General features: G+C 41.2%; 1 protein-coding gene across 1 annotated transcript; it reads left to right on the top strand.

The window, feature by feature from the left end:
* The first annotated feature begins 14139 nt into the window (after nt 1-14139).
* Nucleotides 14140-14652, top strand: LOC149496216 (uncharacterized). Its single transcript, XM_089721297.1, has 2 exons — nt 14140-14280; nt 14401-14652. Exons 1-2 carry the CDS (start codon nt 14140-14142, stop codon nt 14650-14652), a joined length of 393 nt encoding a protein of 130 aa, XP_089577423.1.
* Nucleotides 14653-24341: the final 9689 nt, after the last annotated feature.

The following is a 24341-nucleotide window of genomic DNA, read 5'->3' as shown; positions in this document are numbered from 1 at the left end:
CGGCCACCGTGTGTCGCTTCGGGAGCTGTTTTGGGAGTTTCGGACCTCCGAAAAATATTCCGGGACCTGTTCCGCGATCCTCGTAAAATTCCGGACGTTTCAAGTACCATATTGATATATTTTCGGTGAACTTCCGAAATGGCCTCCGGTCCGGCCGGACTGTTTGCACAATTAAATTTGCTGTAGCAAATTCATTGTAGCACAGTCAAATTTACTGTAGCAAAGTCAACCAATAGGCTTTTTGAGCCTCAAAATTTGAGTATTCACAGTTGCCCCCCACCGTCGACCATAAAAATGATTTATGGGAGTCGGTGGTCGTCCGAAACGCAAATTTTGAGGATGGGCAGAGGAGGAAACCCCGCCGTTGTTTTTTTTTTTTTTTTTTTTTTTTTTTTTTTTTTAAATGAAATGATCAAATGCATGGATTTATGTTGGCAAAGAGAAAATGTTATTTATGATGCAAACTTATGTTTGTGACCGGGCCTTTGTGGCTGCCTACGTATCTCCAAGAGCTCTTCGGGGGATGGGGAGAATCAGGTCTTTCGTAGTTCCTTCCAGGATGCGAACTTCGTGCTCGGCTGATGCGGAATTCATCTCCGGCTTGATGTTAGTGCGGAATTCCTTTCCGTCTTGGTGCGAAATTTATTTCCGACTTGCTGTTGAGGCAAAATTCAATGCCGACTTAATGCTGATTGTGGAATTCATTTCCAATTTGATTTCTTCGGGATTCCTTCCCGACTTGATTTCTCCGCGGGATTGCTTCCCGGCTTGATGTCTTTGCGGGATTTCTTCCCGGCTTGATGTCTTTGCGGGATTTCTTCCCGGCTTGATGTCTTTGCGGGATTTCTTCCCGACTGGATGTCTATGCGGGATTCTTTCCCGATTTGATGTTGATGCAGAATTCATTTCTGGCTTGATTTCTTCGCGGGATTCCTTCCCGACTGGATGTCTATGCGGGATTCCTTCCCGATTTGATGTTGATGCAGAATTCATTTCTGGCTTGATTTCTTCGCGGGATTCCTTCCTGACTGGGTGTTGATGCAGAATTCATTTCTGGCTTGATTTCTTCGCGGGATTCCTTCCCGACTGGATGTCTATGCGGGATTCCTTCCCGATTTGATGTTGATGCAGAATTCATTTCTGGCTTGATTTCTTCGTGGGATTCCTTCCCGACTGGGTGTCTTTGTGGGGTTCCTTCCCGATTTGATGTTGAATCAACTTATTGACTCGAGTTCGTATGATAGTGATGACCTTAGGCGAATCTGACTTTGTTGTTGTAGTGGTTTTACCACTGGTTGACTGAAATATGACTTGTATTCATCACAAAGAGTTTTGAATACCCACATTGTGGTGGTAACTTGAGTGGCTTGAGTGTTGAAGAAGCTTTTATGCTTTGGCTTCACCACGTTTGAATTCTTGAGGTTAATTTGATTCTTTTTCTTGAACTTTATCTTCCTCTGAATTTGAAACTTATTTCCTCAATGGTTCTCCTCTCCATAAGGAATTTTGAGGAGACTCTTCCTTTCCTTTGTTTTGAGAAATGATCCTTGTTTATAAGGACACTTGTACTTGTACCATGCTAGGCGCTTCATTTTCAAGTTGTTTGTTGTCATCCAATTTGTGGAAATGACTGCTTCTTTTAACTTGCTTTTCAAAATGTGAGCAGCCGCTGTGGTCTTTGTCCTTATGGCTGAGATGATTTGTCATCTACCCTTGATGGGTTTGAATTTAACGGAGAGCTTGCAGTTGACCCGTTTTTTGACAACTTGATTTCCTGTAGCTTTGTCCTTGATTTCTTTCTTTTGTGCAGAGGTTCCTTTTGACCCATTTTTCCCTTTTTTTTTTCTTTTTTTTAGAAGCAGCCTCTCCATAAAGAATGTCGAGGCAACTTGATTCTGAGATGACTTGAGTAGTGTAGGGATAGCATCGTGACTGTGCAGACCCAACCATAACTTCTTTATTCTGTCGCTTTTAAGCTTAAAATTCAGACACCTCTCTGTCGGAGCATCTTCCATTTCTGGGTTTTCGGAGAAATCATTCTGGCCCTAACCCCTTGAATCGGCTTTGCCTCGGTACTGTTTGAAGTCTTGCGTACCCTTTGCTGGATCCTTTCCATGATTACCCTTCAAAACTTCCCCTTTGATGGTGCTTCTGCATTGTACTTTTGTATTGAATTTTATTCGTACCTGCACTTGGTTAGTATTGAAAATATGTATGCATGTTTGAAATGAAAATGGGGTTTCACCATTTCGGATGTACTTTTTTTTTTTTTTTTTTTTTTGTGGCCCCCGCCGTCGGCGGCTGCTGCCGCTGACGTTTTGGCGGCTGCTGCCGCCCTCGTTCGGTGGCAATTTGGCGGCAGCTGCCGCCATCATTCGGCGCATTCTTCTATAAAAACAAGTTTCTTGTTTGGTTTTTCATTCATCCTTCCTTTTCTCTCTTCTTCTTCTTATCTTCAAAGAATGAATCCTTTTTTTACTCACAGCATGCACAGCTGGATTAGGAGTCTCTCCAAAGTCGAAAAGATCAACTTGGGGAGGTACGGTCTCTCTCCTATCGTTACGCTCAGGGGGGTGGTGATCGACTGGAACTTTTTATGGGCCTGCATCAGACTTTGGGATCCTGAGGCCCATGTTTTCCGGTTCGGAGCCATGATGGAGGAGATGTGTCCTCTTTTTGAGGAGTTCTGTGCTATCATAGGGTGCGACCCCAATGCCCCTTTGGTCAGGCATGAAGTCAAGATCGGGTATGTTCGGTCGTTTGAAAACCTGTTTCAGTTCAGCCGACCACAAGCTAGGGCCATGATTGTTGGTGATCAGAAAGCAATTTTGTTGCCCCTGATTGATGAGTTTTCAGGGGTCTGTTCAGATGACCCAGACCGGATGAGGCTAAGGATGCGGGCCTTGGTTTTTTGTTTATTGGCTGGCTTCTTGTTCAACAAGGATCCGGGCTACGGGGTTTTGCGACTTTGTCCCATGGTTCGGCAGATGGAGGATATGGGTTGCATAGGTGGTATTGTGCTGGCAGAAACTATCAGGAGCCTCGACAGAGCCGCTTTAGGCTTTGAGGATTGGACGGTTTCTCCTATTATTCTTCAGGTATTTCTTCTTTTCTATTTCTTATCTTTTCTTCTTTTTGGCCTGTTCCTTTGTAATAGAAAGGATCCATTACTCAGGTTTGGTTGAAGGACCATCTCCAAGTGGTTGCCACTCCTACTTTGCTGCCTTATAACCCTGTCCAGTATCGCATGCGGAGGATCTTGATCACACATCCGTCTGCTGATGCCTGGACCTCATGGCTGATTGAATTGGGTCCAAACGAAATGTTGTGGTTTGTACCTTGGTACGGCATTACCCGCTTTATTCAAGTCAGCTCTCACCATACTCAGGTTTACCTTTTAGGCCTTACCCATTGTACTTGGTACTGCGCTTCGCGCGTTATGAGGCAGATGGGAATAGATCAGACTGTACCGATCATGGATGACTCTTTATCTGATTCCACCATCACTCCGGGAGTTACCCGAGCTGTCCTTAGAGCTTGGGTTAGAGATCATCAGATGGTTAGGCCTTTACCTAATCCTGCTGGTATTCAGACTTCTCCTGAGTATCGGGCCTGGTTCGTGAATGCTGTCTGGCCGGTTGAAAAGCTGAGGAGGAACGCACTGCTGAGTGCACTTGAGGGTTGGACTCAGGCTGACACTGGTGAGGGGGTTAGGATTGATGAGGAGATTGTGTTGACTCCTTGGACAGGCGAGGCTGGAGAGAGTTCAACAGCTAGGGATGACTCGGAGGACGTTGCCCCACGGAGGCGACGGGCCACCTAGACTCTGATAGGCTTTTATTCTTTGGTTTTGAGATGTATTTTTGTTTCATGGATTTTATTTTTTTTTTTTTTTTGGCTTTTTGCTTGTACTGTTTGGCTTTATTACTTTTTAATTGGAGTGTCATTTGACTTTTAAGCTTTCCAAGCTCTTTCCAACTTTATTCATTCAAGCTCTAATTTTTGCCTAAGCCGCCCTTTCGGGTTTTCAACTTAGCGAGCTACCCATTTTTGCCTAAGCCGCCCTTTCCGGGTTTTCGACTTAGCGGGCCCCGACTTTTGCCTAAGCCACCCTTTCGGGTTTTTGACTTAGCGGGTTTTTCTTTTCTTGCCTGAAGCCGCCCTTCCGGGTTTTCAACTTCAGCTTTGATTTGATTTTTTTTTTTTTTTTTTTTTTTTTTTTTGGTTTTGTTTTTTTTTATTATTTGGCAAAGAAGAATGACATGAATTTTTTATTAATGCTTAGACCGTGCCCAATGAGGGCTGCCTACATATCTCCGATATGTAATTTCTTTTTTTCGAAGAGAATCAGGTCTAATGTAGTTCGTTTTACATTATGCAATGCTTATTACACAAAATACCTTTTTAACTGATCTAAATTACATGGATTCGTGAATTCCAAACCATCCAAATCAGTTAAGATGACGGCTCCGCCAGACAGTATTTTCTTCAACACATAGGGTCCAGCCCAATGAGGGCGAAACTTCCCACGTGGATCCGTGATTGGCTGTCTAATTTCCTTCAGGACTAAACAACCTTCTTCCAGTTTTCGGTCTTTGACCTTCTTGTTAAAATGTCGTGCCATTCTCCTTTGGTAGACTCGAGTTTGGTGGATTGCTTGTAACCGCTTTTCGTCCATGCCCAAGAGTTGCGAATGATAATTCTTCACCCAATCGGCTTCGCTAATCTGACTTTCTTGGATAACTCTTGCCGACTGAACTTCCAGCTCAATAGGCAATACTGCTTCCATGCCATATACTAAGGAATACGGGGTTGCCCCAGTAGGTGTTCTAATTGAAGTCCTATATCCCCATAAGGCATTCGGCAACTGTTCATGCCAAGCTTTATGCTTTTTGACTGTCTTCTGTAAAATGACTTTTATAGCCTTATTTGCAGCTTCCACAGCCCCATTTGTTTGTGGACGATAGGGCGAGGATTTATGGTGTCGAATCCTCGTTTCTTTCAACAAATTAGCAAATTCACCCTGGAAGTGAGCTCCATTGTCCGTGGTGATCTCGAATGGCGTTCCGTACCGACAAAGGATGTTGGTACGAACGAACTGCGCTGCCTTCTTGGCATTCAGAATTGAATAAGAGGCTGCCTCGATCCACTTAGTGAAGTAATCTATAGCAACCAAAATGAACTGGTGACCGTTGGAAGCTTTCGGGTGGATTTTTCCGATCACGTCTATGCCCCAAGTTGCGAAAGGCCATGGTGAAGCAATAGGATTCAAATTGACCGGAGGTTGTCTTTGCAGCTTAGCAAAAATTTGACATTCGTGACACTTCTGCGCGTGCCTCACGCAATCTGCCTTCATGGTTGACCAGTAATAACCTAGGTTCATGATTTTTCGAGCCAAGGCTATCCCGTGCATGTGTGGGCCAGATTCCCCGTTATGTAAGGAATCCATGATGGTTTGAGCTTCTCCCTCATCGACGCACCTTAGGTGCAAGCCGCTCCAACTTCTCTTGTACAGAACTCCATCAGTAAGGAAATATCCGGATGCCAACTGTCTCAATGTTCGTTGATCAGTCTTAGTGGATCCTTCCGGGTAGGTTTCATTCTGAAGGTAATTCTGTATATCCCAATACCAAGGCTTGTCATCGACCAAATTCATGATATGTGCTGGTTGTTTCTGTAGCCGCACTGTCAGAGGTCGGATGACTCGGTCTCCTTCTACATCGACCATGGAGGCTAAAGTAGCCAGAGCATCTGCGAACTGATTTTTGGCTCGCGGCAAGTAGTGGAAAGATAAATCCTCAAATTGCTGAGCCAATTCGTCCAAGCGTTGTAGGTAAGGAACCAAACGCTCTTCTTTAATTTTCCATTTCCTTAAAGCTTGGGAGACTATTAAGTTAGAATCTCCGAAAACCTTGAGGACCTTTATCTCTTTTTCCAGGGCTGCTTCTAACCCCTTTATGCAAGCTTCATACTCGGCTTCATTGTTTGTGCAGTCGAAATCTAATTTGACTGCAATCGGAATGTATTCGCCACAAGGAGTTTTGAATACGACTCCAACCCCGTTTCCATGGTAGTTCGAAGCTCCATCGAAGTACATTTCCCAGACCTCACTTTCCAAGTTCAACAAGTCTTCATCAGGAAATTCTACCTCCGGCATTTTGTCTTCGACCGGTAATTCTGCTAATTGATCGGCCAAGGCTCCGCCTTTCACCGCTTTCCGTTGCACAAATTTCAAATCATAAGCCGCGAGTACTGACACCCACTTAGCCATCTTACAATCAAGAACCGGCCTCTCCATAAGGAATTTCAAGGGGTTCGATTCAGAAACAACATTTGTGGTGTAAGATGAGAGGTAGTGCTGCAGCTTTGTACAAGCCCATACTAGAGCCAGACACAATTTCTCTATCTTATTGTATTTTAGCTCATATTCTAGCATCCTTTTGCTGAGGTAATACACGGCATTTTCTACCCTTGTATCTTCTGCTTGTTGAGCTAGCATTGCACCCATCGCTTCTTCTGTCACCGATAGGTACAACAGCAAAGGCTTTCCCAGCCTTGGTGGCTGTAAAACTGGCGGGGACAACAGATATTGCTTGACTTGGTCGAAAGCTTTCTGACAATCCTCATTCCATTTGACGGCTACTCCTTTTCTGAGCAATTTGAAAATCGGACCACAAGTGTCGGCCAATTGATTGATGAATCGGCTGATGTATTGTAGCCTTCCTAGGAAACCCCGGACTTCCTTTTCCGTCCTCGGTGCCGGCATCTCCATAATGGCTTTGGCTTTTGAAGGGTCAATTTCTATGCCCTTTTGGCTGACCATATGCCCCAGAAATACTCCGGATGTAGCTCCAAACAGACATTTTGCCGGGTTGAGCTTTAAGTTGTACTTTCGAAGTCTAAGGAAGAACTTCTCAAGTGCTGTTGCATGCTCTTCAGCTGTTTTTGACTTAATGACCATATCGTCGACATACACTTCTACTTCTTTGTGAATCATGTCATGGAAAATGGTCGTTGCCATTCTTTGATAGGTTGCCCCGGCATTTTTGAGACCAAAAGGCATGACCCTGTAACAGTAGGTTCCCCATTCTGTGATGAATGCCGTTTTCTCTTTGTCTGGCACATGCATCATTATTTGGTTGTATCCGACAGCAAGATCGGTCAAGGAGACCATCTCGTGTCCCGCCATTCGGTCTACTAACAAGTCAATATGCGGTAGGGGAAAGTCATCTTTCGGACATGCTTTATTCAAATCCCGATAGTCTACACACATTCTGACTTTGCCATCTTTCTTCGGCACTGGCACAATGTTTACTAACCATGTCGGGTAGGCAATGGGTTCTATGAACTTGTTTTCTAGTTGCTTGGCAACTTCCTCCTTGATTTTCAAGGACCATTCTGTCTTCAGCCTCCTTAGCTTCTGCTTCACTGGCTTAACCTCGGGATAAACTGGAATCTTGTGTACCACTATTGCTGGGTCAATTCCCGTGATGTCATTCGCCTTCCACATGAAGCAATCGACAAACTTCTTTAAGCATTCACTGATCTGTTCCCTGTTCACACAATCAGATGCAATGTATGTATGTTCGTTTTCTTCTTTGCCCATTATTATTTTTTCTTTTTCATTTTTCATTTCATTTATTTCTTTTTCATTATTTTTGCTTGGAAATGCTTGGAAAGATAGACACGCGGAGTAGTCAAAGATTTGCAAGCCTTTATTGATAATGACAGAATCGTCTTCAAAAGGTACATTAAATTTGAAATTTGGATTTTCGAAATCCAACACAGATGACTCAGGACTGGAACTGGACTCTGACTCGGTTTCGGACTCGGGGTCAGGCTCAAACTCAATACAGGACTTAATTACACATTTTGACTCTGGGTTTGACTCGGGAGGGGGTTTATCAGCAGCGCGCTCCTCCTCGACATACCAGTTGACAAGAGGCCCTTCATTTGGCTTGATTAAACTTAGCAGGTCTTGATTTTCTTTCTTTCCCGTAATGACTGCAACCTCATCAAAGAGACTTGGCAGCATGAAGTCTTCTACTTCCAGCTCAGCTATTGCCTCAGACTTGTTGCCCCAGACATCAGCAAATATCTCTAATCCAGGTAGCACTTTCTTGGCGGTCGGGCAGTAAAATGGTTCTTGGAAACCGTGATAAGGAATTGTCTCTCCGGATTTGCGGAAGTGACTATTCAAAGTTAAAAAGTGTGATGGCATCTGCATTGTTCTGCCTCTGTTCCTAGAGCTCCTAGCTTGGTCTTCCTCAGTAGGCTCATATCCCAGCCCAAAAGTCCCTTGGTTTACTGGACATTCCCAGGCTTGCAGTGCGGGGTATGTTTTTCCGGACCTCGCCATAGCCATTCCTGGTAAGTAAGACATTTTCAACATTAAAGGCACTATGCAATTTATTTGCACCGTCCCAAAATCAAAGAGAATTTGGGAGTTCATAGTCTTTCCTTCTATAAATTGCACAGTATCATACTGAAATCCCGAGAGGGGAAAGTAGGCGCTTTCAGGGTTGACCTCAAAGAGAGGCTGGCCCTTTGGCTTTTTAAGCTGGCTGTAATCATCTCCTTGAACTGTTATGATTTTACCCTCATAAGGGAATTTGACTTTCTGGTGTAAGGAGGAGGGTACTGCTTTGGTACGGTGTATCCATGGCCGTCCCAAAAGCAGGTTGAAACTGGTGGGCACATCGATCACCTGGAATGGTACCTCCATTACGGCTGGCCCGATTGCCAATTTCAGCATAGCAACTCCCAATACTTCCCTTCGGGTGCTGTCATATGCTTTCACTATCTGGTCAGATGGCATGAAATCCGTTTCTTCCAAACCCAGACAGCTGGCTACTCTTAATGGACAGACGTTTAATGCTGACCCATTATCAATGAGAACCATGGGCACAGTTTTGTCTCTAGTCTGAACCGTGATATAGAGGGCATCATTGTGACTATCTCCTCCAGTGGGTAAGTCATCATCCGAAAACCCGATGTTTTGAGTCTTCGAGGATTGGGTGAGGGTGGATACTAGCACTTCGGGGCTAACCTCCACCGACGTTTGAAGCTGACTCAAAGCCTTGCAAAGAGCTTGGCGATGAGGAAAAGATGCTGCTAGAAGTTCCCAAATCGATACCCTAGCTTGTGTCTTCTTTAGCTGTGAAAGTACTGGGTCTTCTTTTGGTTCATCTGTCCTTTGGTAAGGGTTATTTGGGACTTTGTCCAAGACTATCGGCTCATATTGTCTCCCGCTCCTGGTTATAGCATCGAGTTCCTCGACAAAGTCATTTAAATCTAGGACACAAATTTCGTTCCTTTCAAGGAATAGATCGAAAGGATCGATCAATTCCTGGTCATGAAAGATAGCATTTACCCCGTGATTTGGCAAGGGGTTAGTGCTAATGTTCGGTTTGCTTCTCGGACTAATTGAGCCATTGTCTACCAAGTCCTGGATGCGGTTCTTAAGAGTCCAACATGCCTCAGTCTTATGCCCATATGCTTGGTGGTACTCACAGTATTCATTGGTTTTGAAATTCCTCGGTAAGGGGTTAGGTGGTGGTCTTGCCTCCAAAGGTTTGATGTAGTTTGCTTTAACAGCTTCTCGAAATACCAAAAGGATTGGCATGCCGAGATCAGTATATGCTCTTCTTGACTGACTGCCGTTTCTCATGTTTCCCATGCTTCCCGTGTTTCCCATATTTCCCACACGTAAAGGGTTTGTGGGGGTGATACTTGCCACTTCGTGGATTTTTCCGGGCTGGATAGGTTTTTTGTATCTTGAGGCTCCCGAATCTTCTTTCAGTTGTCCCATTTGAAGTAAATCCTCTACCTTCGTAGCAGTGGCAATGAGCGACTGAAACGTTGGTAGGTATTGTGTTTGAAGCTGAGACTGGTAGATAGGCAGTAAATTTTTGATTATTATGTCAACTTGTTCCTGTTCAGAGGGTCGGCTGATCATTTGAGAGGCTTTGGCCCTCCACCTCGTAAGGAACGAGGAAAAGGGCTCATTGTTTTTCTGTTTGGTGGTTTCCAGTTCTCTTCGGGTAACATCCACTTCCATGTTATAGCGATACTGTGAATTGAATGCATTACAGATATCTTCCCAAGTTTTCATCTTTGATCGGTCCAAACTGACAAACCATCTCAAAGCAGCGCCGGTGAGTGACTGTTGGAACAACTGAGCAAGGAGCTCGCTGTTCAATCCGAACGGGTTAAGGGCACCCACATACATTTTCAAGTGTGTTTTTGGACAAGTAGTTCCATCGAATTTGTCCATGTTTGGCATTTTGAATTTGGTTGGCAGTCTTGCTTCGGGGAACAGAGACAAGGAGTCCATGTCCACGACTTCTTTGTGTGTCTTAAGGGCGGTAACAGACCTTTCTAAGAGTTCTAGCTTTTCTCTCATTTTCTGAGCTTCCAGCTCAGAGGCAGTTTTGGAAGGCATGTCATCCAAGTTAAGGGTAGGGTTTGAGGACGCAGATGCAGCACCCGGTCCTGGATTGGAGGCACCATGATCATTTCCCCCAACCGGAATCCCGTTTCCATTACCACCGCCTAGTTCAGCTAGCAGGGCGGTTCTCTGGGCGGCCAATGCCTCATGCATTCTAGCTTCCATTCTAGCTTCCATTTGTTCCATGAGGGCTTTGATGTCATTAAGTGATGCCATTGGCCTAGTTGAAGTTGGTGAACTTGGTGAATTTGGTGATAGCACAGTAGGTGTAGCTGGCACTGACGTTGGCGCTTGAACAGTAGGTACCTGATAGGATGAGGGTAACCGGGTTAGGGTACTGTGTTGTGTATCAAGGTAACTAATAAGAGATAGATCGTCTCTTTGTCCAACTGTGCATGACTGACAAACAGAAGGATATTTTTGTGTCCCTCCACTCTTTTCTCTCTGTTTTTTTTTTTTTTTATGCTTATGGTATGTCATGAATGCGCACAACAACACGTCATAATTTATTTTAATGAGATGATTCGTACCATTGGGTGCATATAGTCCTAAAGGATAGGTTCTATAGGCTATGACACAAATAGAGAATCGGCTTATTAAGGGACCCTTGAACCTTGAGCATGAATATACCTAACCACATGTGAAACAAGGAGTTTCGCGTGGGTCCAACGGTACGCATACTCATGGGCCACCTCCAAAAGGATTAGAGATGGTTTGCGGTAACAGGGAGGACGCTTTGGCTATCCGTCGGCATAATCAAGGAGACCTGCCGATCAGCGCTACTTGCTATCCAGACTCAGAAGTTTAAACAGAAGGAGAAGAAATTCATTTGAAATTCATTTTTTATGCAATGGAGAAAAGGATTCTCAATCGTGCAAATAAATCAACAAGTTTTAATGTCTTAATCACATTTTTCAATTAAGTCCAAATTTATCAAGTATTCTTAAAGAAAGAGCACTTGATTCGTATTAGGGTACCCTGCAAAACAAAGCATAATAAAATAATGCCTTAAAGAAAGGCCGGTTAGTTTTCACAACAATTGTAGTCCACTTTATGCAAAATGATTACATTTCCCCAGTGAAGTCGCCAAACTGTGAACCCCTTCCCCAAATGTCATAGGCATGTGATGCATATGACAAAAGAAAGAAATGCACGTGAGTGTGTGAGTCGCCACCTTGTTTAATTATTTTAGGGTAAACTAGGAAAAAACCCTGAATGACTCCAATTTTAATTAACCTAGTTACTAGATTAATTATCCCAATGATTAAGGCACAATCTACGAACCCGAGATGGATCCCGAGACTATGTCATGCTGATGAACTAACCGATGAATGAATGCTTTGCAAGGTGAATGATGGATTAATGAAATGTTTGAGTGATTTCGATGATTTCGACTTGCCACCCGGGGTGAAATCCCGAACGTGCCTACGTACTTCCGTTTGAATGGAAGATCAAAGTCAACGTAGTTCGATAGGCCTTCTTTGAAGGGCTTTGAATGGGTATGCTTAATGCATGAGTGTGTATGCTTTGTGCATGAGTGTGTATGCTTTGTGCATGAGTGTGTATGCTTTGTGCATGAGTGTGTGTATGCTTTGTGCATGAGTGTGTATGCTTTGTGCATGAGTGTGTATGCTTTGTGCATGAGTGTGTGTATGCTTTGTGCATTTTGTTTAGGCATTTTGCCAAAAATTGATTGATTTAGGCATTTGTGCCAAAATGGTTCATTTAAACGATTTGTCGCTTAAAAGATTGATTTTAAGGCATTTTGCCAAAAATGTCGATTTTAAGCGATTTGTCGCTAAAATGGTTGATTTTACGGTTTTCAACCGAAAATGATTGATTTTGAGGCGTTTCGCCAAAATGGTTCGGTTTTACGACTTTTAGCCGAAAAAGGTTGATTTGTAGGCATTTTGCCAAAAAAAGTTGATTTAGGCTTTTAGTCACAATTATTGATTAATTGGACTTAAGCCGGATTTGTTCGAAATAAGGCAGTTGAACCGTAGTTATTAATTAACTAGGTTCTTTTAGCCAATATTGTCGGATTTAAGCTTAACTACCACAATTATTAATTAATCGGGCGTTAAGCTTAATCATGTTTGTTTTTATTAAAGCAGTTTATTTACCAAAAAAATAATGACGTGGATGCATTTATGCAATTGTAGAATTATTAGGAGTAGAAGAGAAATATGCATGAAGTGCTAACATTAAATTGGCAGAGTTTTGTTTACATACCTGATTTAATCGACGACCGCTTCTTAACTCCCGATTAAGCTCCTCGCTTAGGAAATATTAATTAATTTTAATTTGTTTAATTTTAATGTCCAAATATCACAATAAAAATGCAATAAAAAATTAAATTAAATGCAAAAAGCGGTAAAGAAAACGCAAGGAGCGTGAGAGGGAGAAGGATTCGTCCGTCAAAACGGACAAGGTGTACCAAAAAACAGCCTGAAAATGGCCTATTTATAGGCCATTTTCGGGTCCCGGGCGGTGGCTGCCGCCGTGCATGGCGGTAGCCATCGCCAGAAAATCTGGGCGGTAGCTGCCGCCCAGGCTCGGCGGTAGCTACCGCCCTGTCGGTGGGGCGACAGGCCCCGCCCGCGCAGGGCGAGAGGCCCCGCGTGTGCTGGCGGCAGGCCTCGCCCAGGGCGCGAGGGGGGGGCCAGGCCCTGCGCGCGGGGCGACAGGCCTCGCCCGCGCGGGGCGAGAGGCCTCGCCCTCGCGCGGCGCGGGAGGCCTCGCCCGCGCGGGGCGAGAGGCCTCGCCCTCGCGCGGTGCGGGAGGTCTCGCCCGCGTGGGGCGAGAGTCCTCGCCCGCGCGCGGCGCGGGAGGCCTCGCCCGCGCGAGGCGAGAGGTTTCGCCCGCGCGGGGCGAGGGGTCTCGCTCGCGCGCGGCGCGAGGGGCCTCGCCCGCGCGCGGTGCGAGGGGCCTCGCCCGCGCTGGGCGAGGGTCCCCGCCCACGCTGGGCGAGGGTTCTCGCCCGCGCTGGGCGCCAGGCCCCAGGCCCCGCCCGCGCTGGGCGAGGGCTGTCGCCCGCGCTTGGTGGGGGCTGGCGCCGCCGTGGCCGGTGCGGCCACCGTGTGTCGCTTCGGGAGCTGTTTTGGGAGTTTCGGACCTCCGAAAAATATTCTGGGACCTGTTCCGCGATCCTCGTAAAATTCCGGACGTTTCAAGTACCATATTGATATATTTTCGGTGAACTTCCGAAATGGCCTCCGGTCCGGCCGGACTGTTTGCAGTCCGGAAAAATTGGCTCTTTGAGCCTTGTGAGTCAAAGTTACTGTAGAAAAGTCAAATTTACTGTAGCAAATGCACTGTAGCACAATTAAATTTGCTGTAGCAAATTCATTGTAGCACAGTCAAATTTACTGTAGCAAAGTCAACCAATAGGCTTTTTGAGCCTCAAAATTTGAGTATTCACAGGTGGCAGTAGACTATTTCTGGAGATGGTTTGAGGTAGAATCTTTCAAGAATATCAGCGTCAAGCAAATGACCAAATTCATTGAGAAGAATCTTATTTGCAGATGTGGGATCCCCGATCACATAGTGACAAACAATGGGGTTCAATTTCAGGCAGAAGTGAAAATGCTGAAATAAGGAATTGAACATCATAAGTCTTCACTATATCATCCATAGGCAAATGGGGCAATGCAAGCCTCATTAAGAACATTAAGAAGATCTTGAGAAAAATGGCTGAGAATCATAAAGATTGGGCTAGTAAATTACAGTATGCTTTGTGGGGTTACAGGACCATCGCCAAATCTGCTAATGGTGACACTCCTTATTCTTTAGTTTATGGGATGGAAGCTATTTTACTGACTGAGATAGAAGTGCAGTCCTTGTGCATAATGATGGAATCCAAAATTCCAGAATGTTAATAAGCCGAGAGACTTTATCAAGAGTTGGATCTCTTAGATGGAAAAAGGCTTAATGCCAGATTTATGGATTAGATGTACAAGAGGAGAATGCCTAAGCACTTCAATAAAAGAGTTAGTCCAAAACTATTAAGAGTCGGATATTTGGTCTTGAAACAGATGAAGTTGAACGTTCATGATCCGAGGGAAAAATTCAAGCCTAATTGGGAAGGTCCATTTCTGATCAAGAAGATGTTTTCAAAAGGTGCAGTGAAGCTATTGGATTTAGAAGGCAATGAGCTTATGGAGCTAGTCAACCTAGACAGGTTGAAGAAATTCTATGTTTAAGATGAAACATTTATGCTAAAGCCAGGCACAGTCAACCCACAAACACTTTCATTTAACCCAAACTCAAAACATTCAACAAGGATTAAAGCTCTTGGGTCTCTTGGTTTTCATTTTCTGAAAATCTTTGGATTTCTACTTAAACTAGGTAATTTTTTAGAGTCCCTCTTCATTTTCTTCTTCTGGTGTATTAAAGAAACCCCTTTTATATTGGTTGTGAGGAAAACCTATGATCAGCCAGGTTCTGTGGCCTGAACATAGTGGCGCATGCCACATGATGGGGGCGCCATGCCATTACGTGTGGCGCATGCCACTATGGTCAGCCAAACAGAATAAATAATTCTTTTTTTTAAGCTCCTGATCTGGGAAAGACCCCCGTATGCCACACATACTGGCGCACGCCACTTCTAGTGGCACATGTGTCTTCGATTCAGGCCCCAAAATCAATATTTTCAAATAACATGTCAGGATTCTGGGATCCAATCTAGTCGAGCATTAAGCAGTTTTGCTAAAAATGCGTATAGAACTCATTCTAGCCCAGATGAACAAATAAAGAACAAGAGATGGGTAGTAATGGTCATAGTTGTTCATCATTCATGATGAATAACAAATTCTTGAACTCAAATCTTGTTTCAAGCTAATAATCAGCATATTTACCTTATTGTCATTTACTTTTCAATTCTTTAAATTCCAGTAATTTAAATTCCAAGTTCATTTACATTTATGTAATATTTACCATTATTGCCCTTTATCCATTTACGCTCTAACCTCTAACCATTAATGTTGTTAATATTGATTTTGTCTCCTTTTATATGTTGTTCTTGCTTTATGTTAGTATGTGATCATTGTTGTGTTTAAATTCATGTTGAATGCATGGCTTTGATGCTCATGTTGGGTTCTTTCTCTTATTGCTTTTATTATATTGAGCTTTATGTAAAGCATTCATAATGAATCCTCTTAATTGTCTATGTGTAATATTAATGGGGCTGGAAAATTCTATTGGGTTAAAGGGTAGAATGTAAAATAGGAATGGGTTGTAACTCTATTCTCCCCCCCCCCCCTTCTTTGCTTGATTATTTTTCATGCTATGTTTAATTATTATTGCTCATGATTGTCATATTCCAAAATGCATTCAAAAATGTTTTACACCTCAATTGGAGTTAATCATGTTATTGAGATTGTAAATGAATGGATAATGAAGGAGATCGGTTTTCAACCGGGCGGTTCAGTAATACCTTCCCGTGACCGTACCTAACTCCTTTACCTAGTTTCTGGTTAAAACCGAGTTAGTCATTTCCAAAAAAATGACTAGTTCATGAACTTTTTTCCTAAAGAGGGTGACCACTCTAAATAAGGTCGCTACCTGAAGATGTTAAAACAAGTCTAATAAGAAAAAACTAATTTCATAGATTAAAATAAATCAAGCCCGTCTTTCATTTTAGTCATTCGAGAAATAGCTAATTGCCCTCAAATATACTATGATATCTAAACTACAACCTACAACCTATTAAACAACAATTGCAGAGCTCATTAAAGCCCTTTTAGTTATTACTACAACCACAGGAGAAGCAATATTAATAAATAAAAATATTAAAAGCACTTTTAATGGTAAAGTCCGGATCCATTTTTTGTATATATGTATGCGGTTAATCTATTTGACTCAAATTGAGCTAGTTCAATAAGGTTATTTTTTAGTTTTACTCAATATATTTATATTATATAGTTTTTATTAGACTAATTGCTATTATGAAGAGACTTCAATAAACTTTACAATAAAGGGGGAGAAAGTTTATAAAAGTTATTTAAAATAATTCAAAATAGATTTTCATTCTCGAGTAGCATTTCTTGTGTTTAATTATTTTCAAAGCGAATAATTAGCTTGAAGCATACTAAAAGACTTTTATTTGTATGTTTGATTCAAATTTTCAATTGTCATTTCATGGTTAGTCATTTAATGCATTATTGTTGCTTTGACAAGATTACTCAGTCAAATTCTGACTCTCCTCTCATGACGGAATAAGGCTGCCAGAGAAGCTTGCTTCTAGCCGTTGTATTAATTTAATAATATGTCTTCTACTATAACGCTTTAGAAAAGAGTACTCAAGCTTTTACTATTTTTTTTATTTATTAATATTACCTTGAATTAGCCATTCTTGCCAGCTTTATTATTTACTTTAAAGAACACAAATGACAAATTGACTAAAATAATAATATGAGAGCTACACTACACATCCTATAGCCTAGTAAAACCACAATTGCAGAGCTCATTAGAGCCCTCTTAGTTACTACTACAACTACCAGAGAAGCATTAGTAAAGCACTTTTAATGGTAAGGTTCAAATCCATTTTTGTATATATGTACATGGTGCATCTATTTTATATTAATTTGAGCTACTTCAATAGGGTTATTTTTGAGTTTTACTCAATATATTTATATTAATTAGTTTTTATTGGATTAATTGCTATTATGAAGAGACTTAAATAACATTTAAAATTGAGAGAGGAAAGGTTGATAAAAGTTATTTGAAAAAAAATTCAAAATAGATTTTATGTTTGATTTGCTTGGAGAGTACTAAAAGGCTTTTATGTGTATATTTGATACAAATTTTTAACTAACAATCTTTTTTTCTTCGTTCATGGTTAGTCATTTAATGTTTATTGGCTTTAGACAAGATTATTCAGTCACGTGCTGGCTCTCCTCGCATAACGGAATAAGTTTGCCAGACAAGCTTGGTTCTAGCCATTGTATTAAGTTAATAATATGTCTTCTACTTTGTAGACTTTAGAAAAGACTACTCACTCAAGCTTTCATTACTATGAGAGTTAAACTGCAGCCTACAACCTATTAAAACTATAATTGTAGAGCTCGTTAAAGTCCTTTTCAAATTAGAACCATCAATTTTAAATCAAAACCACTGGTTTCGATTTCAAAAAATGAAAAATTGGAATTGAACTTTAAATGTATGGTTTTAGTTACAGATTGAAACTAGATATCATTACAATAGTTTAGATATCATTACAATTTAACTTCAATTTGATTCTAATTTGAATCATGCTCATGCTTAGATAAGATAATCGTTCAGTTAATTAGCTGTCAAACTTAATTAACCAAGTTCTTGGTCGTCAAATTGACCTTTTGTATCGGTATGAATTGGGTCAAGATAATTAATATTCACTTATGTTGAGGGAATGTTGTTGATATTGGCATTGATTACCTTGGGACAACCAATGTCCTCTTCTAGGTTTAAGGTGATACATTCTCACCGGTATTCAATTATATATTCTATAGCTGGTGCAACTCGGTCTCTTTCTTCTTGATACTGAAGGTGACCTTACCCTTAAGAGTGGACCGAACAATCAGATCAGTCAGTTGCAAAATGAATGGAGTCAATAAAACTTTGGGCAACATTGACCAAATTTTCATAGTCCACCCATTTTGCTATTGCAGTTCCCAATTGGTGATAGTATTATGTAATCTCATAATAAAATCCTCCACGTCTGCTCAGGCTGCCAAATTTGCCTCAGGAACCGGTCAAAAAGATCGCTCAAATACTTCAGTACAAATCATCCCATAGACTGATTTGCCTATTGCATAGGTTGACCTTTCGGTCGAGTATGTGAAAATGTATGGGTTCTTACTAGTCAAATTTTTGGTCGATCTCATATTTTGATTTGTTAAAAAACCCTACTGCGTCCCATCAAGTATGCTTGAAAATTTGTTCAGGTTAGGGTCCATTGAGCTTGTGTCCATCAAAATATCCTTTTTGCGGACATAGGGTAGGTTGGCTTAATGGGTCGGCATTCCATTAATCTGGGTAGAAATAGAGACAGATGTAGAAAGGAGAAGGAAAGAATAAGGTGAGAGTAAAGAGATTGAATGGCAAAGGAAAGTTGTATTTTGTATATTGCTATAATACGTATATATACACAAGTATTGATAAGATTGAGATACAAATACGTAACAGAAAAGCTAAAGATAAGTATACACCATAACAAACTTATCTTACACTAACATGCCCCCTCAAGCTAATGACTCTTTGGAACAAAGCAGTAGCTTGTTTCTCAGATCAAGAAACCGTTGTCGCGGAAGCGCTTTAGTCAAACAATCAGCTAGTTGATCTTTTCCAGATATGAAACGAACAATCAATTCTTTCCTTGCCACTTTATCCCTCACAAAATGAACATCAATTTCCACATGCTTCATCTTACTATGAAACATAGGGTTGGCAGTCAAATAGGTGGCCCCAAGATTGTCACACCACAAGATTGGTGGGTTCTTTAATACAATACCCATTTCTGAAAGCATACTTTGTATCCATGTTAATTCGGCAGTTGTTGAAGCTATGGCACGATACTCCGCTTCAGTGGAAGAACGAGATACAGTCTTTTGTTTTTTTGGAATTCCAGGAAACCAAGTTGCCACCAAAATATATTAAAAATCCCGTAGTTGACCGACGATCGTCAACAGAACTTGCCCAATCTGCATCACTATAAGCAGAAATTCGTGAAGACGAAGCTGGTTTATAAAGAATGCCATACCCTATTGTCTCCTTCAAATAACGCAGTAACCGCTTCAACCGAAGCCAGTGCTCCTCCTTTGGATCATGCATGTAATGAGACAATCTGTTAACAATAAAATTAATATCTGGCCGGGTCAAAACCAGATAATGTAAGCGCCCAACAAGTTGCCGAAATAAGGATGGATCCGAACAAGAAGTTGAACCAGATTTTTGACTTGTTGAAGATGGTACTGCAGGTGTTGGCAGCCCCTTACAAGCATGAAATTTGGCTTTAAGTAGCAGATCATGTATATATTTAGATTGAGACAAAAACAATTGATCCTCATGCCAAGAAGCCTCAACCCCAAGAAAATAATTAAGTCGACCTAAGTCTTTCAACAAAAAGGACTGCTGAAGCTCACTAATGACTTGAGTTATGCGAGGGACAGAATTACCAGTTAAAATTATGTCGTCGACATAAACAAGACAATAGAGAATGACGTCATTCTGTAAGAGAATAAACAAAGAGGTGTCCATCTTAGACGTAACAAAGCCAATAGAGAGTAAAGCATTAGCCAAGCAACTATACCATTGACGAGGAGCCTGTTTTAGGCCATAAATTGACCGATGGAGCAGACAAACATGATTGGGGAAAGTTGGATCTTTGTACCCCGGGGGTTGACTCATATAAACCTTCTCATTAAGAGACCCATGCAAAAAGGCATTAGACACATCTAATTGCTTTACTAACCACCGATTTGTAACAGCAACAGAAAGAACCAATCGGATGGTCGTAGGTTTCACAACTGGAGAAAATGTTTCCTTGTAATCAATCCCATGACATTGATTAAATCCCTTAGCAACTAGACGCGCTTTGTACTTGTCTAGAGTTCCATCTGCCTTCTCTTTAATACAAAACACCCATTTGCATCCCACTATATTTGCACCAATAGGTGGTTCAACCAAAGACCAAGTACCCAAAGCAATCAACGAATTAAGCTCCGCAGTCATAGCATTGCGCCAATTTTCTGATTTTTTTGCATCATTTACCGTCAAGGGTAAAGAGTTGGAGGGAGCAACAGATAAAAATGCCCGAGGTTTCAATGAGCCAGTTTGAGACCGAGTCACCATAGAGTGTGTTCGAGTGATAGGAGCTGCAACAATCTGATTTTCAGTGACTGCCAACCGAGAATCAGGCGATTGAGAATCTGCTGAACCAACATCAACTACAGAAGTAGATTCTGCCACCGGTTCTAATGTAGCAAGCGGACTGACAGAAGTACTAACAGTGGGAGAACCAAACACAGGAACAGAATCGTGAGAAGATTCTGATGATCTATTATTTGCCAAAATCACAGGAAACTGGGAAGGATGTAAAACAGAAGCAGATGGGGTAGATGTTGTAGTAGATGGTGTTGATGGGGAGGTAGATAAGATGCCTTTTCCAACCCAAACAGAATAGGGATAATAAGTCTCAGCCTTGGTCGAATTGGAAGAATTGCTACACACCTGGGAAAAAGGGAAAATAGATTCATTAAACACGACATGACGAGAAATAAAAATTTTATTGGTGGAAACATGGAGACACTTATAACCTTTGTGAATGGAACTATACCCAAGAAATACACATGGCTTAGAACGGTAATCAAGTTTATGCTTCGCATATGGACGCAAATAAGGAAAACAGAGACAACCAAACACTTTAAGATTATCAAGGGATAAGGGCGATTTAAAGAGAGATTGATAAGGAGTGCTTTTGGAAGCAAGAGGCATTCGATTAATCAAGTAAATACTGGTTTCAAAGGAAAAATCCCAGTAAGTAATAGGCATAGAGGCATGATGCAACATTGCTAATCCAGTTTCCACTATATGGCGGTGTTTTCTTTCGGCTATCCCATTTTGTTGAGGGGTATACGGACACGAAACACGCAATGAGATACCATTGACAGAAAGATATTTGGCTAGAGATTGATATTCCCTACCCCAGTCACATTGAAATTGTTTGATTGTAGTGTTGAAATAATTTTCAACTAATGACCGAAATTTAATGAACGTAGGCAAAACATCAGATTTTCTCTTTAAACAATAAAGCCAAGTGTATTTACTAAAAGCATCATGGAAAAGAACATAATACCGATTCCCAGACAAAGAAGCAACTGGAGCAGGTCCCCAAACATCAGAACATAATAATTGTAATGGTGCATTAATGGTAGAGATGGAATCCGAAAATGGTAATTGATGAGATTTGCTAGTACAACACGCAGAACACATAGGAAACTCAAATGAAGAAATAGAAATTTTATTATCGCGTACAGACTACAATAAAGTACGCTTATTTAAGTGTCCTAAACGTGCATGTAAAGTAGCAAGAGTAACTCCATGAGCTTGACAAAGAGCAGCAGCAGGAACAGCAGTAGGTGGAAAAACATATAAGCCATGCTTATTCTGGCCTTTCAGCAGAGGCACCCTCGTGCGGATATCCTTGACATAATAACAAGAGGGAAAGAATTCCATAGAAACATCATTATCTTTAGTGAATGCTTGAACAGACAACAAACTATTAGTAGCTTTAGGCACAAAAAGAATATTATTCAGAGAGAAAGAATGAGAAGGAGACGAGAGACTAGAGTGACCAACATGAGAAATGGGTAAGGTCTTACCATTACTAATGACCACCTCCTCAGGACCAGTGTACTCAGAATCAAGTTTGAGATTGTTGAGATTCCCCGTCAGATGGTGTGTAGCACCAGAATCGACCAACCAAGGCTGAGACCGGTGAGAAGATCCTTGTTTAGCAGCAGCAAGATTGGATGAGGGATGATGTGAAATCCTTTTTGAGGATGAGCAGGTTCGTGAAGTGTGACCAAAACCTTGACAATTGTAACACTGAACATCATGGAATGATGTAGCAGACTGATGATAGGAACCATCATGATTCCGAACGGAACGACCACCCCTACCACGAGTAGATCGTCCGCCGCGACCTCCTCCACGCGAAGTCGGCTTGGATGTATAAAAAGCAGTTGCAGGTTGAACAAGATCAGGAGAATCACGTTTAAGTTGTTTTTCCTCAGTCAACAACAACCCAAGCAAGTCATCAAAAGAGACCGGTTCCATTCGAGCCTCCTGATTCCGAACAAATGGTCGGTAATCACCACCAAGACCATCCAAAATAGCACCACATAAATCATCATTAGAGATAGGACTATCAAGAGCAGCTAAGTTATCTGAAATAGCTTTAGCCTTCTGCAGATATGTCTCAATAGAATCAGTACCCCGAGAAAGCCTGTGCAATTCATTTTAAGATGACGAATCTGTGTTCGGGAACCAGTAGAATAAGCAGTCGCCAATTTTGTCCAGGCCTCAAGAGCTGTTGTAACACCAACAAGCTGAGCCATCATTGATTCAGAAACAGATTGCACAATCCAGGACAAAACAAGCTGGTCCTCACGAAACCAGATCAAGTACGCAGAATTTGGAGTTTCTGAATTAGGAAGAAATTTAGTAGGAGCAGTATGAGTAGAATCAACATGAGAATATAAATTGTATCCATGGAGAACCGGGTACCAATTGCATCTTCCAGATCAAATAATTAGTAGTAGTGAGCTTAATCGGAAGTTGGCTAGTGATATTGGGCACTGCCAGTGTTCCAGTGGAAGGAACGATCGACATGATAAAACACAAAGAAGAAGAGAGAGAAAAAAAAAGAAAAAAAAAAAGGAAGAAACGTAATAGATTAGGTTTTGGTCAAGAAGGCTCTGATACCATAAAGAGATTGAATGGCAAAGGAAAGTTGTATTTTGTATATTGCTATAATACGTATATATACACAAGTATTGATAAGATTGAGATACAAATACGTAACAGAAAAGCTAAAGATAAGTATACACCATAACAAACTTATCTTACACTAACAGAGAGGAATAAGAAAGAAGCCAGAGAAATTGGGGTTAGAAAAAAAAAAAAAAAAAAAAAGAGAGAGGGAGAAGCAAGAGAAAAGCGGGTGAGAGATAGAGTAAATGCTGGTACATTCGAGTTGTATTTTTGGATTTTGTGTTTCTTATAACAATGTCAGCCCCGATTTATAGGAGTACGAATAGCACACTTCAAGAAAAGTGAAATATATATATATATATATATATACACACACGTATACACACACGTATACAATTTTTTACAATTCTTATATGATATCTACAATTTATATAGTATTACAAGTGAAGGCTTTTATGCCCAAGTAGCCCTTGGGCCAAGTAGACATGGCCACGGTTCCGGAACCGGCGGTTCCGGTTCCAGAAAAGCTGGAATCGGAACCGAACCGAAATGGTCCGGTTCCGGTTCCGGTTCCGAACCGTCCGGTTCCAGTTCCGGTTTCGGTTCCGATCCGATTACAAAACTGACGGTTCCGATTGGTTTTCCGGCGAATCGCATAATTTTAAATTTTAAATTTTGGATACCGGTTTAAGAAAAAATTTTATGTGAACATAAAAAATTAAAAAATACAGTTAAAAAATTTTAAAATATGAAGACCGGTTAAAAAAAATTATTTGAACATAAAAAATTAAAAAATACACCTAAAAAATTTTAAATTTTGAAGATCGGTTTAAAAAAAAATTATTTGAACATAAAAAATTAAAAAATACACCTAAAAAATTAAAAAATACTTCAATTAAATTTATTTTTTTAAAGACTTGAATTGCTGAGTGTTGAACATAATGATTTTTTTAAAAAAAATTTTGAACTGAATTTTTTTTTTTAAGTTTGAACAAAATTAAAAAAAAAATGGGCTTGAACTTAATTTTTTTTTGTTTAAAAAAAAAAATTAAGTTGCCTACGTATCCTCTTGGGGTTTAGAGGAATCAAAGCTCACGTAGTTCTTACTTACCTTATATCAATTTCACCCATTTTACCTTAATCGCTATTTTGCACCACCGGTTAATGTTCTCGTTGAGGACCCATCGTATAAATCAAATAAATCTTCATTTTCTTTTGGATTTTCTTGGGCTCTTAGTTCGGCTTTGGTCCAATCATCCACGCACGCTTGTGCTTCTAATGAATCGGGTGTCATACGAGATCGTGTTTCATCAAGTATATTACCTCCTTGACTAAAAGCTTGTTCAACCGCGACAGTGGAGACCGGAGCTGCTAAAATTTGTTTTGCAAGTAAAGAAAGAATTGGAAAAGTATTTGCGTG

The sequence above is a fragment of the Jatropha curcas genome, chromosome 5, assembly GCF_041381405.1.
Source record: "Jatropha curcas cultivar XTBG-Jc1 chromosome 5, XTBG_Jcur_1.0, whole genome shotgun sequence".
In the NCBI taxonomy this organism is placed as follows: Eukaryota; Viridiplantae; Streptophyta; class Magnoliopsida; order Malpighiales; family Euphorbiaceae; genus Jatropha; species Jatropha curcas.
This window is presented reverse-complemented; position numbering and strand designations above follow the sequence as displayed.